This window comes from Bombus affinis, chromosome 5 (assembly GCF_024516045.1).
Source record: "Bombus affinis isolate iyBomAffi1 chromosome 5, iyBomAffi1.2, whole genome shotgun sequence".
In the NCBI taxonomy this organism is placed as follows: domain Eukaryota; kingdom Metazoa; phylum Arthropoda; class Insecta; order Hymenoptera; family Apidae; genus Bombus; species Bombus affinis.
In genome coordinates, this window is record NC_066348.1 from 10,292,562 (window position 1) to 10,306,551 (window position 13,990).

Sequence of the window (13,990 nt, forward strand, 5' to 3'; positions counted from 1 at the left end):
CTCGTTTCCCTACAGGCATAGTTAGTGGTAAGGTGGTGCGTTGGTCCCTCGAGTACCACAATTCAATTCCAAAGCATTTCGCTTGATTTACAGACTCGACCGTAGTAACCTTGGCTTCATCATGTTTCAGCGGTCTCTTCATACGCTTACCGTTGTAATATTTAACTTGTAATCAGATTTCTTCCCTTATCGTTAACTTCAAGTCATCGAGTATTAAGGCTGGCTGCACATTCGACATTATCGCGTCCCGAATCACGCATATCGCTCACAGGAATATTCGAACACTTCTAAAAATTATAGATTTCAATCTTGTTGCACATGCACTTTGCACTTGCATTTTGTAGTTGCGCTGTGCCCTTGCACTTTGCGCCGACATTTCGTGAACACTGCGATCTACTTCTTCAGGACAGGTCTGAAACGGAAATGCGGTTGGAACTTGTGAGTTGAGTTATCGGTTTGATCAACCAACCAGAACATCGCGAGGTATAAATGGAAACAACGGAAACCGTCAGCTTCAGGTCTGCTCTCAAGAAATACACTGCAGTGTCTACGGAACGTTGGTACAAAATGCAAGTACAAAATACAAGTGCAACAGTTAACGGATTGTTCTCGAAAAACCAATGTCCTGATGTTTACAAAAATCTTCTGTTGATACATGTTATTAAGCATTAAAAAATTCCATTAATACTGTAACGAGACGTTTTCGCAATTTGCTTAGAAATGCTTTTGTACAGTTTGTTAACCAATTAAACGGTTTGCAAAGGTTCGTGAACCACTTGTTCCACCAGTGAATACGACACTTTAGGCAAACACTGGTGGCTTTGTAATGCTCCAAAGTCGAGAACTATAAATCTAATTTTAATTTTACGTTTACCAAAATTTTAATTATACATACATCATCATTTACGATATACATATGTGTATACGTAAAATGAAAGCCCATATTCTGCGATATGATTGTCAGCACAACCTCTGAGTTAATTAGCGATTCGAATCCTATGCATTTATTTCCGCTCAGTCTTCATTAAGATAGACTCAAAATTGTTGACGAATCGCAACGACCACATGTTTAAAGACAATTGGAAATTAGTTAGGACATGCCTATCGTCGCATATCAGAGCCTGCGCCACGTTTAATATATCTCGTTAGTGTCAACGAGAATATCAAGAGCAATAAAACAGTATAGCGACCTTTTACATTATACTTAACAGAACAGTATTGCTTTCTTGCCTAACAGTGACCATTTCTGCATATCCGCGGTTCGCTTAATTACAATGTTACAGAACTATTTTCCTGCATATTATGTTTATTTTAATATAATATTACGCATAAGCATTAAATACTTTACGATTGCATCGACCGTCCAAGAAGAGACGCTATCGCGAGGAAATGCGTCAGCGAGAGACGTAAATTCTATTCTGATACTGGATACCGCGAATCAATTCTCCTGTTTCGATTAGGATAACAGAACTAGTTCAAATGATTGTAACACTAAGCTTCTATATTTAACAATATTTAAAATTATAATTAACATGTCACAAATGATTAATTTGTTATTGTAATTCGACTCGACTTTATGATATTTCTCGACGTATTCGTTTGACTAAGCGACCTGGATTTTATTCCTCTGAACCTCTCCATGCACTCGATTTGAATCCTCAAATGATGCCGACTGCCCTTCGATTTTTTCCTTTGTCTTCTCTGGGAGACGATCCCCACAACCGTTCGCGCCTATGATTACGTACGCCACCTTCTTTGTGTAGATAAAATAACGGACCGAAGGCGAATCGATGTTTCTAGAACTCTAGAACTATGCGACTAGAGAACTAGACAATTATGCGCCCATCGCCACATTGCGTATATTTCGCCGGTCATGTAAGACGAATATAAAGCCATATTAAAACCTGTTTGGACCTATGGGATCCAACTATGAGAAACAGCGAGTAATTCCAACATAGAAATTGTCCAACAATTCCAATCAAAAACTCTAAGATCCTTAATAGATGCACTTTGGTATGTTACCAACGAAACAATACATCGCGATCTTAAGATACCCGCAGTTAAAAAAGAAATATCCAAATTCAGAAACAGATACAATATAAGAGTTAACAACCACCAAAACCCATTAGTTACCCAATTACTTGACACGACGGATCAGATCCGCAGAATAAAAGACAATACCCTTTAGATTTAAGCATTAGATTCAACTAGAATCATACTCTTATAATCCATACTCTTATAATCCAAGTTACAGTACCATGTCAAAATAATTTACTTATAATTCTCAATGAGAATTGGTTGTAAAAGGTCTACCAAATAAAAAAAAAAAAAAAAGATGTAAAACGATCCGTCTGCGACACTGTAGTACCAATGGAAACGGTTATGAACACGGCCTATAGTAAGCCTCGCGGCGCAACAAAAAGAGTTAAATGAGAGACAGAGAGACAGATACAGAAATACAGGATGTAACACTTGCAGAAAAGATGTTGCGTTTATTTCTCCTTGAAGCGAAGTTGATAAAGAAAAATGCAGGAATATATAACAATTTTCCTCGCAACAAATGTTTCAGTATAATAGTAGGCGCGCGTAAGGATCAAACAATACTAGTTCAACGTGCAATTAGTATACTTAGATTTTGTCAAAGCTTAGAAGGATACAATATAGTGCTTGAAAGGAAGCATGGCGTCAAATACGCGAGTGCAGAGTATCAACCGCCACATTATGTGTAAAGATATGCTGCATATACTTACTACGAATCCAAAGTCGCTTGTATTCTACGATCACGAATGGATCTTATATCATAAAAATGCATATGAGTTCGGCTGGCTAAATGAAGATTGTAATTCTAAAACGAACAATATGGACCAGCTTGGAGTTTGGTGGAATAGCTCCGGGATTATCGAATATTTTATTAAACCACCTAAAAGTTCCACAATGCCACTGTTTCGGCATTCATTTGACAACACGGATTTAAAGCTGCGTTGTTCTCCTTCACGAAAGTTGACAAAAAAATTACATTTAATAGTAGACTATAGAAAACTACAGATCATGGTGGACACATATGAACATATAACAGAAAGAAAGTACATGATTGTTCTGATGCCACTGAAAGCTGAAGAATACTCATCAACTAAAAATCATTTGTTCACACAATTTAATAAACATCTTCAAAAGAAAAATAAAAGCTATAATGGAGATATAGCGAGAGCGATGGAAGACTTTTGTAAAAATACAGATGCCACGTATTTTACGAAACTGGTTAATACTTTTCTTGAGGACTGCGTAAAACAGTACTCTAAAACCAGATACAGCTCTACAGGTTTATTCTAAGTGGCTTTATAATAATATATAATTAATGATATTTATTTGTATTACTACATATTATATAACTTCACTTACTATATTACTATATTACTATATTATATAACTTTTCAGATGCCAGTTGACTTAACACGAATTTACTCTTTGTACTATTTGAATGCTTACATGTAATTAAAACACTTTATTATGCATGATACTTTTATCATGCATAATAAAGTGTTTTAATTATATGTAAAAATCACGAAAGCGTGATTTTTACAAATCTATATCAGTAAATTTATATCAGTAAAGAGATTTCTGTCAATAAATCAAATAAAAGGAAATACTTATACTTGTACCGATAAATTATTTCATATTAAAAACATTATCCTAACGTTTCCGAAGTTCCCATCCTTAAATTTTTTAACTCGATCGAAAATTCAAACATGCAACCTTCATATTATAAATACATCTGAAAAACTTCTTTTAGTATCATTCGTGTAATGCGTGTGACGCGATAAAACAAGCGATAAAATATTTTTAATATTCTAAAATATTATAATATATATTTATATTTAAAATATATTTAATATTCAAGTTCCCTTTGCAAACACAAGCAATCGCAATGCTGTTCTTTTACGCCTTGCATCACAATTTCGTCATAATTATATCTCGGGAATGCAACAGAGAACCGTTTACCGATTACACACCAGTTAACCGTTAATATCGGCAACATATCGTCCACATATTACAATGTGAGTGTATTAGATTTTAGTGCAGTAACGCCGTATAGTACGCGCGCACGTATGAATATATGGATACGGGAACATTTGTTTCGATTCATGCAAAATGTTACACCGAATTTGCTGGACACGTTCGCACAAGTTCTACACAGGGATCATTACAGCGCGTTAAAATCGCCATAAGTTTGTTCTGCTACGTGGTTCCGTACCAGCAAATACAGCTGTACTCGCAGAACCGAGCAGAGCTGATAATTAAAATAAGAAAAGACTCGGTAGCCTAATATCGATAGTATAATATAGTTCAGACTTTATCGAAATTTTAATAGCTGAATATAATACATCTATAGTGTGACTTAAAAATATTTAGATATTTGAATCTTTGATAATAATATTATGTGTGTTACGCAGATGATTTTCTATTACATACAACATGATACGACTACCATGATTACATTGATAAGTTGGAAGGAAATATAGAAATAACGAAATAAATAAAAATATGCAGAAAATATTCATAACAATATTGCACTTCGTAATAGTTACAAAATTATCTACATACATATAGTCGATAATAGTACTAATGATATTTCTCAAAGTCTCGTACGATACACGTTAGGTATTCGTAAAAATTTTGTGTGGTAAGTATCCAGATACAGTGATACTCTTTATAGCTATGCTAATTATGTACATAACGAGAGAAAGAATTCTCGTGCAGAATTGTACTTGGTACTTGCTATCCCATCACTCGAGCAACCTTATTTTTAATGATTAAATCAACTGTTCCTGTCCTGAAGTAAAAAATTTCAAAAATATCATTTGCATCCCATTCATCCAAACGATTTTTGTTTATTTCGTTTGTTACACCTCGTATATATTATACCCTTTAATTTTTTCTTCCTTTACCTCTTCCTTTACTTTCCACGTTTTTATCACCATTCTCGCCCGTCCTTTTTAAGGCCGTTTAAGTACCTTCTTTCTCCGTATTCTCAACAAAACGCAGCACGCCTGGAAAATCCCATTGACGATGGAAGAGTGCTTCGAATTTCGATAGGATTTGTTTCGTGGAGTCGCGCCATTATGCGGCACGAAACCGTGAAAAATTACCACCGTGCTCGTCGATACACAAACTTAGATAGTTCTAGAAGTTTTCTTTACTGTTTTACGTCGATGACGAATTTAAAATTTCCGTGCCACTCGCAATCTCAATCATTTCGATTATGCTGTCTGTCGAAAGTTTCGTGCAAATTAAAAATGCCAATTAATTGGATTTATCTCTACGATTTATCTGTACCACTTGACAGATACTTGATACGAACAGAAATAAGAATAAAGGATTGCACTATGTGCAAACGTTATATTTCCTTCTTCGAGACATTAGAAATACACCGTGATATATTTTTAATGAACCAAACCCCTAACTGGAAACTACTTAATCGCTAACGATCTAACATATTATTTAACTTTAGGTTTAGGGTATGTTTCGATCCTTCTTTTGTTACCTACTAGTTATCTTAATTATTTCTTCGTGTGTCGTAGTCCTTTGCTATTTCTGCGGCCGAAACCAACGACATTTGAACCCACGTTTCGTACATTTTTCCTTGTTTTGACAAATATCACATTCTTCTGAAGTTTGGCAGCAACTTACTGGAACACCCTGTACGTGAACACACATACAATTGCCCTGGATATATCGAACCCTTATGCATAATGCATTAAGGGATGACGGGAAGTATGGATATATTACTCGCCAGAGGCCAATGTTATTCTCCCTGGCGTCTCACTGGCTAATGTTGATAAGGAAGAGCAACGTGGTTCCGACGAATATGTGGGACAAAGACAAGAGACGTTCATTAAGGCGAACCCTATGTTTTCTCTCTCTCTCTCTCTTTTTCTCTCTGTCTGTATTATTCTTGCCGCTCCAGTCCGTGAAAAAGGGCGTTTCCTGAAATCCCGTGAAATCGCGTTACAACTCCGTGCGAAGAAAGCTCGCCGATTATTCGCGGTCGGAGAATACCATCGGAATACGCAGTTCTGGTAATTTCTTACGACACGGTTTTTAATCTTCGCCGCGTCCCTATGGTTGTCACGTGCGACGAAACAATGACGGAGAAAGAAAACGTTCTACCGTCAAGGGAAAGAAAACTTCGTGGCGCGCGATTTCTACGAAAAACGTCGCTCGTATTTTACGGCGTATATTTTTTAGACGATTCAAAGGATGATTGGAAAATTGGAAATTCGAGTATTGACGTCCATATCACGGTCATTCCATAAACCGGGTCGCTTTTTCGGGCTGAAATCTCGATGTACAGTGCTACCGCTGCTGTTTAATCTTTCTGTGTACTTCTCTAGCTGTTAAACGAAGTTCTGTCTCAATTACAGCTCCTAGCCCTTTGATATCAAACGTTTCCTGTTGATTGGATCTTGATTTGTCGCAAAGGTCGAAAATCACGTTCGACATTTTTGTTACGCTTAAAACATGTGTTAAATACACGTCACTGTTATCTTTAACCACATCTGTAGCTGCATTACTCTTTCTTCTTTTACCTTAATTTAATCCAATGCTGGAGATGAATTTCATTGATACTCGTTCTTCGACATTTTTAAAAGTTGAAAATATCCTTCTAATTGATTCGAATACGTGCTTTAGATACGTACTCGTTGAAAGGGGATATCTATTCCTTGGCTCTGAAGGTTCGGAAGATGATTCTTTTTCTGCTAGTTCAGCAACGACGCGGCGATCTGGCCGGGCGAAGAGTGGAGATTAAAGTGTTTTCTATAAACAGAAATTTTCTTTTAGTATACCCATATTGTCCATGTTTCTTTCAGCCACCACGCGTCTTGAAAATGCCTGGTGATATGTTTAAGAAGAACGCATTAATGCGAAATGTCTCATGAAACTCGGGAAAAGAGGAACTGAAGTGGTTGATATGCTGGAAGAAGCACTTGGGGAGAATGATACGAAGCCAGCAACCATTTACAAATCGGTGAAAAGGTCTCCAGAAGGAAGAGAAGATGCGAAAGATGATTCTCGCGAGGGTCGACCTTTTACCTCGCACACCGTTGACAACATTGAACCTGTTCGTAATCTTGTATTATCAAATCGGCGAATCCCTGTCCGGATGAACGTTAAAGAAGTGCCAAGTATTATCAGTTTAGGAAGTGTGCACTTAATCCTAATCTTTTTTCCTTTTTTTAGGAATGCGAGCATTTACTGCTAGGATTGTGCCACGGTTCGCTCAGATGTAATTCTATGAACTTTTTGAGCAAAGTATAATTGAAAAATATAGGAAGAAATTTTTGGACAAGATACGTCGTTCATATAAAATTCGATAAGAAGCACAGCTTATGGGGAGATTCTATAGATTGCTAAAATATATATATATACAGCTGCTACAAAAAATATTTACACGTCATTACATTTATCGTTTACAGAATTACGTAATTAATTCGGTCCAAGGAACCGGTTAAGAATCATAGCGAATGAATCTGGCAAGTTAGACTTTGGTTGGTCGAAAGTTCGCATATCGATTCGCAGGGAATTTCAAAGGCACAACCTTCGTCGTATTTTTCGAGGCATGAATTCTGACCATGCAATTTTCGGCCGACAAGGGCAAAAACCCATCGAGACGGCTGTTCCAATAGGGAAAACGCTACGAAACATATTTTTGGTTGGTTCGTTATCAATGGACGGGTCTATTCGCTGTACCTTTTATATTTTTGTGACGGCCGACTCCGAGGAATTGTGGCTTTTTTTCGGGGGTAACGTTTCGAATGCGACTTTGGCTGTGATTAAAATTTCGCGTATTTTTAAACGGCTTGCTCTTAATGAAAACATTCACCCTCCTTTTTTCGCGATTGCACCACACGATCTCGTGGCACGCATTCTTCTCTTCGTTACGCTGTAATTTCCGGTTTCGCTCTCGAAATCGTCTATTTGATCGTGACTTTTAACTTTTGAATCTGCGGCTTCGAATGCATCCCTCGCGAAACGTTCAGGAATTCTAAACATTCTCCATTTTTCTCACATAATCAACGATGATACAACAGTGCTGTAAGTGCTGCAAATACATCGAGACTGTGACTATATCTTTGGAAAATGAAACTATTTAATCGTAGCATAATGTATCATTAAATGTCATTTAACGTGCATTTAACGAGGTGTTTCATTTATTTAAAAATCATAAAACCACTTGAAAATTTTGACTCTGGTATATATACTGTGTCTCGTTATTTCAAAGTCAACGATACCGACGTTAAACCAGTTTGTAAGTCATTCGTCGTTTCGCCACGCCTCGCATATTATTATTCGTTTTCATTGAAAAAGCTAATATTTCTACTAAGAAAGATCTAATACAATTAATATCTATAGTTAAATAATAAATCCATAGTACCTTGAATTGGCAGAAAAATTCATTCATAAATGATAATTGAACTTTTTCGTAAATAACCTAATACTTATGAACAGACTATATATATCCCTTTTTATACCTAAACGCCAATAACTGAAATTAATATTGATAGGAAGGTTCCTTTAAAAATTGTAATTAAAGTTTTTCATGAGCTTCGATTTTTTATTCAAATCCTACATTTAAATTTACCAAGACAATAAGTATTGGGTTGGCAACTAAGTGATTGCGGATTTTATCATTAGGTGGTAATGGCAAAATCCGCAATCACTTAGTTGCCAACCCAATAAATCCTGTATGGAACGTTCGACACAGGCACTTGTCCAATAGCACGTACCTGTACCTAATTATTTTCGTTCGTGACATACACAATATTTCTGATAATATTTCTCAGTGATAATCCCTTTTACACCTGAACGTTGATAGCTGAAAAACAATTATCCGAGGAACTCGAAACACAAGGTAGAATACCGCAAGATAGATGGGAAGAGAATCGAACTACGGAAACAGAGCATCGCTTCCCTTGGTCGAAGCCAGGCGAATTTTCACGAATAGAGCGAGGCTCGATTTCAAAGCCATTAGGAGCCGTGCAAAAGTACGAGCCACGGGGTTACAGCTTCATCATTGATCTTCTCACAGTGGCTGAGAAGAGGGGTTCATCCTCTGGCTGGCCACAACTCATCGTTAACACCTAACACGAATTCGTCCCCTAGCCGTTTATTCGCCCGTCTCCCTATCCTTTTACATGTACATCTACGAATCGTGCTGGAAACGAAATGGGAGGCGAAAGGGTTTCTATAGTGACCGCGCACGTTGATAGGTTTTAAAGGTAACACGTGTGTCCAAGTCGATTCTGAATGCTGGCTCGCTAAACAGTATCTCGCCAGGACTACGTTCTTGCATAGAATTTTGATTGACTTGGGGTGTTTGATCCGAACTGAGAAAGATAAAATCACTTCGATGATAAGTTTCACTCTTTATCGATAGCGATACTGATCTCGATACTGAGATTCGTGGTATCTACAGTGACTCGTAAAGACATTTGTACATTTACAGAAAGCTTCTATGAAGTATGTACTATTGTATATTATTACGTATTATTATGTATTATAATGTCACGTGTGCTATGCAAACATATCGGTATCGATACAATCACTAGTTGCACGTATAGAACGTTTTGAGATTTCATTAGCACTAATGAAATCAGATTGTCATGATTATGTTGGTAGAGTTTGGAACAAGCGTTCGTGAATTGCAGCCACGGAGGTTTCTGTAGATTATCCAACTATAAAGAATTAAAAAATTACAAAATAGAGATGTGCGTGAGTGATATAATTGCTGAGATCTCTTTAACGTTAAAAGACACATACATTTGAACAAAATATCAGAAAATTGTTATTGGTATCCATGATCTTTCGTTTCAGTGTCGTGTTAAACATCTTCTTAAAACATTAGATATTATTTTCGAAATCGAATATCGAAATCTGAACATTTGAGAACCGCAGCAGGATTAACATATACAATTTGCGAAAGACGATTACCGTTACAACACACGCGTTTACAGGAACAGTGGCCTAACACGATTAATCTCTACAATTCGCTCTCGTTAGTCGCCTAACAGCTATGTTTGTTGAAGTCAACTGCCGCACGTGCGGTAACGCGAACTGCACGAATGGGCAAACTCCATCGTATAGCTGTCGCATTATCTAATAATACGAATCTACGACGGATTGTAAAGTAGGCGGGCTCAAGTCAACGATACAAATGGTGCAAACCGAGCAGCAATAAAGACGGACACGGTTATTAAAGGGGATTCGCATTGTCAGTTGCGGCGAACGTAAATCTTCCGCGAGCTGCGAAATTGCGAGAGTAAGCCGCAAATCGGAATGGCTAGGTAACTATTGATCAAAGGAATCCTTCGTGAAATATGTCGTAGGACGGTATCCTGCTGAGGCACAGTGAGCATGTTACGTCGAAGGGGATGTAACGTTGATTTGTGAAATAATTTCGTGGTATTAAATATCAGCTCTGCGTTGCTATCCGTAAATGTCCGGAAGCTGTTCTCTAGATTTGTGTAATGGCAGATACTACTAAGATAGCCTGCCAGAGAAATGTTTTAATTTAGATTAAATCTCAATTTGATTAATACGTTCGGTGTGGTAAGACGACGAAAAATATCGAAGAAAATTCTGTTCCATGGGTTTCCTCCAAACGTGGCTAGAAAAATAATGTTAATTAATAATATTGTAACAAACATTAAGGAAAAGTAATTTCAATGCACGCACGAGAGTCATTGCTAAAGGACTCTGCCTGTTCCTCGATGTATGTTTGTATCGACTTCCGAATATGTTGAATAATTTTTTTATTGAATTTTAATTTCCAGTCCTGTATTTTTATGAATTTCTAAGTGCTACTCCGTAGTTGATCTCTAAGCGGCGTGATTTCACCCGCTAATTCGCATTCGTATTTTTCGAAACTATTATCGAGGATCACAAGAGCGCACGGAAAGGATTCGAAACTGTGCTCGTGACTTTCCCAGTTGCCCACATTATAATATTATACGAGGGTGATATTCGTTTCTGATTCTCGCGGAACTTCCGTCCAAGTGCGGATCCGTGGTGTATATTAACAAAGATAAGGCTGAGGAACGTCAAATCTGAAGTTAAAGTCAAAGTTGGTCGACGAGGAAAATGTCGAGTGAAACTCGAGCCAGAGACAAGATTGAAGTTTCAACTCCCGACTAAGGAGTTCAAGCGGGGTAAGCGAAATAGAGCTACTATTTCATAGGTGAAACCGTGTGCGGACCTTGTACCGAGACTGTTAACAACCATCAAAGAAACCCGGTTCCTGAATAATGAACGAGCTGCCGTTTGATTAGGCGGTTACCATGAAACTAGATTGGCTAGTTTTTCTTCTTAATATGCAGTAACTTTATGCAGAAAACTTTTACCTATATATATATATAAAGAATATTTTGAAATCTCATCAACTCTATAGTGAGACACTATCGTCATTATTATATTGGTAAAATTTGAAACTGATCTGAGAATGTACGTAGAAGTTAAAAAATATTTGTTGGAAGTATACACTTCGCAAGGAACATCAAAATGATTGAGCAGTCGATTATTCACTGTGTTGGTAAGTCATAATATAGTCATAATATAGAATAATAGAAAGAAGTATCAATGAAATTTCGTTAAATACAATTTGTTTGCACAAAAATGTGAATATTAATTTTGATTGTGTGTTTCATAATTTATGTAATATAAGATGTATAATAAATAAAATTTAAGTATATAACACTAATTTAACTAAATTTCTTTGTTAAGTACATCCATATTTTTGTCTCCGATTGTATGTAATGGGACCATCTTTAACATTAATTGTATGATTAATGGTATACTAACTTTTCATTAACAAAAGTGTCTATTTGTAATAGATGTCTTGCAACTTCTATATACACTTGCGGATCGATTTGAAATTTTACTATTACAATCACGATAGTCCTGTTTCGTTACATCGTTAAGGAAATTTCAAACGGTTTCATAGAATACACATAATGCGTTCATAAGAAAATTCTATGGTAATTGTTGCAACGAGCCACTGTATATTTTTTCAAACTCACCGATTTCAAATTTGACCAATATGATCATCGTGATTTGACGTCTCAACAAATATCTTGTAACTTCTATACACATTTTCAGATTCGTTTCAAATTTTCTTTCTATTACAATCACTACTGTCGGGTACCGTCACAGTGCGGATGAAATTTCAATAAATTACATGAAATACACATAACCCATTCGTAAAACAGATTCTGCGATAATTATTGAAACGATCGATATATAATTATCGTCATTTCGTATCTTGCCAAATCAAAATACGATACGTCCTGCTTCGTGTGTTGTCCATGACACCTCCACGAGAGGAAAAGAGAAGTCTGAAGTGAAGGGTGACCGGGAAACGATAGCAAAGTTGCTGGATTTAGGCAATACTTCTTCAGATCGGTCACCGTCGTACGAACCGCTGTCGAATTCGATGTCAAGATTGTTCAACAGTTTATGAGGCCCCATAACGCTCTCATCCGGCCAGCCGGTCGTTCGATCGTTGTCGATTCGTTCCTTTTACTATTTTCGTGGACGATCGTCCGCAGCTGTCGCCGCGAGCCGGCGTGTCAACGTAAAACGTAGCGTTGTGCGAATGGCCCCTCGACTAGGAACCGATTCGTCGATTCAGCAAGCGGCTGCTGGGTGGCGTGCCATCGACACGTCGTCAACGCCTCGAAACATGTAATAAATCCGACCCGAGCAGTGTAATTCGACAGGGAACAATGCGAAAGAAAAGTTGAATCTGTGCTTGCGAGGTCCGTCGAGATCGGTACCCTTTTTTTGATGTTCGAGAACGTATCATACTGTACGTACAATTTATAGTTCCCCGGAACGAATGGTGCAGTCTGTTACAATCTGAAAGCTTGTAGGCTACCAATGGGTGAAACTTCACCCCATGAAAATGTTGTTTTAATCTTAAAAGAGGTAGCCACTCTCGAAACTAACTTTATGAGTGTATATTGACACTGTCAGTAACGACGACGTTATTAAATTGATCGATTCTCCCATATTCTTTATTACAAAACGTAATAGAAAAAAGTTGGCTCGCGGTCGTATCTCACTCGTGATACCTTGAGTGTAAGAATCTCTAAGATTACAAGAAAGCATTTCTAATTTGTCTTTAACGCGTTAATTTCTACGACGTTTACCTTTTGCGATGAAAAAAATTGAAAACTTTTTACCTAAAAAGAGACGATTGTTAAACATAAAAAAAAATAATAGCGCCACTTAAGAACTACTCCGCCTACGTCGGAACATGTATCGACTGCGCATTGAACGTGTTGTTATGCTACAGAGTTACAATTATTAGAAGTTTTTAATTTTTCAAGAGTCGAGTATGCGTCATTCCTTCTCGTGTCCAAACAACGTGCTTGATCGCGCGTCATTCGAGTTAGATTAAGCGTCAGCAGCGATCGATTTCGAACATTACGTATCTCGTTGTCCGGTGGTTCATCGGGTCCTGTTCGATGAATAGCGAGATGTGGCTGCAAGATAAATCAGACGGTAAGATGATTCGTAACGTCCGTGGCCGCTGAAACGGAATCGCCACGCGGCGTAGTCGCGAGTGACGAGCCACAAGCTGATTATCTCCTCGCTTCGCTTAAGATTGATACTCGTCGTCGTCCGTTGCCACGTTCTCTGCACCCGGCAAAACTGCACACGCTCGCCAAAAGCGCATTAGCTGGAATAGCAGAATCAGGGGGATAGATCGGTTGGCGAGTCACTGGTCGATCAGTCGATTGCACTCGCGAAATTCAGTTCCGGCCGCGCGACTGCAACCCTCTAGCATAGAACTTCCGCATGTGTTGCGAATTAACGTGACCACTCTTGCAAACCGATCGTGAGCCATGGACGATCAATAATTTCATTTGGACCGACTCGTGCGTTCGTTCGTTAACACAATCGAGCTGTTTCGACTTTCTTTTCGTATTCT

The 13,990-nt window shown here is 37.7% G+C and overlaps 2 protein-coding genes across 3 annotated transcripts in view; both read left to right on the forward strand.

The window, feature by feature from the left end:
- The window catches only part of LOC126916985 (E3 ubiquitin-protein ligase MIB1-like), a 266,584-nt gene that overhangs the window by 169,235 nt on the left and 83,359 nt on the right, over positions 1-13,990 (forward strand). The gene's annotated exons all lie outside the window — the stretch shown is intronic.
- On the forward strand, positions 1,546-3,517 carry LOC126916986 (uncharacterized). The gene is made up of 2 exons (XM_050723376.1): positions 1,546-3,319; positions 3,436-3,517. The coding sequence occupies exons 1-2, from the start codon at positions 2,680-2,682 to the stop codon at positions 3,444-3,446; spliced, it is 651 nt and encodes a 216-aa protein (XP_050579333.1). The 5' UTR covers positions 1,546-2,679; the 3' UTR covers positions 3,447-3,517.

Excerpts from the sequence above, each read along its gene's own strand:
- LOC126916986 (XM_050723376.1), top strand. The coding sequence starts at position 2,680 with ATGGCGTCAAATACGCGAGTGCAGAGTATCAACCGCCACATTATGTGT.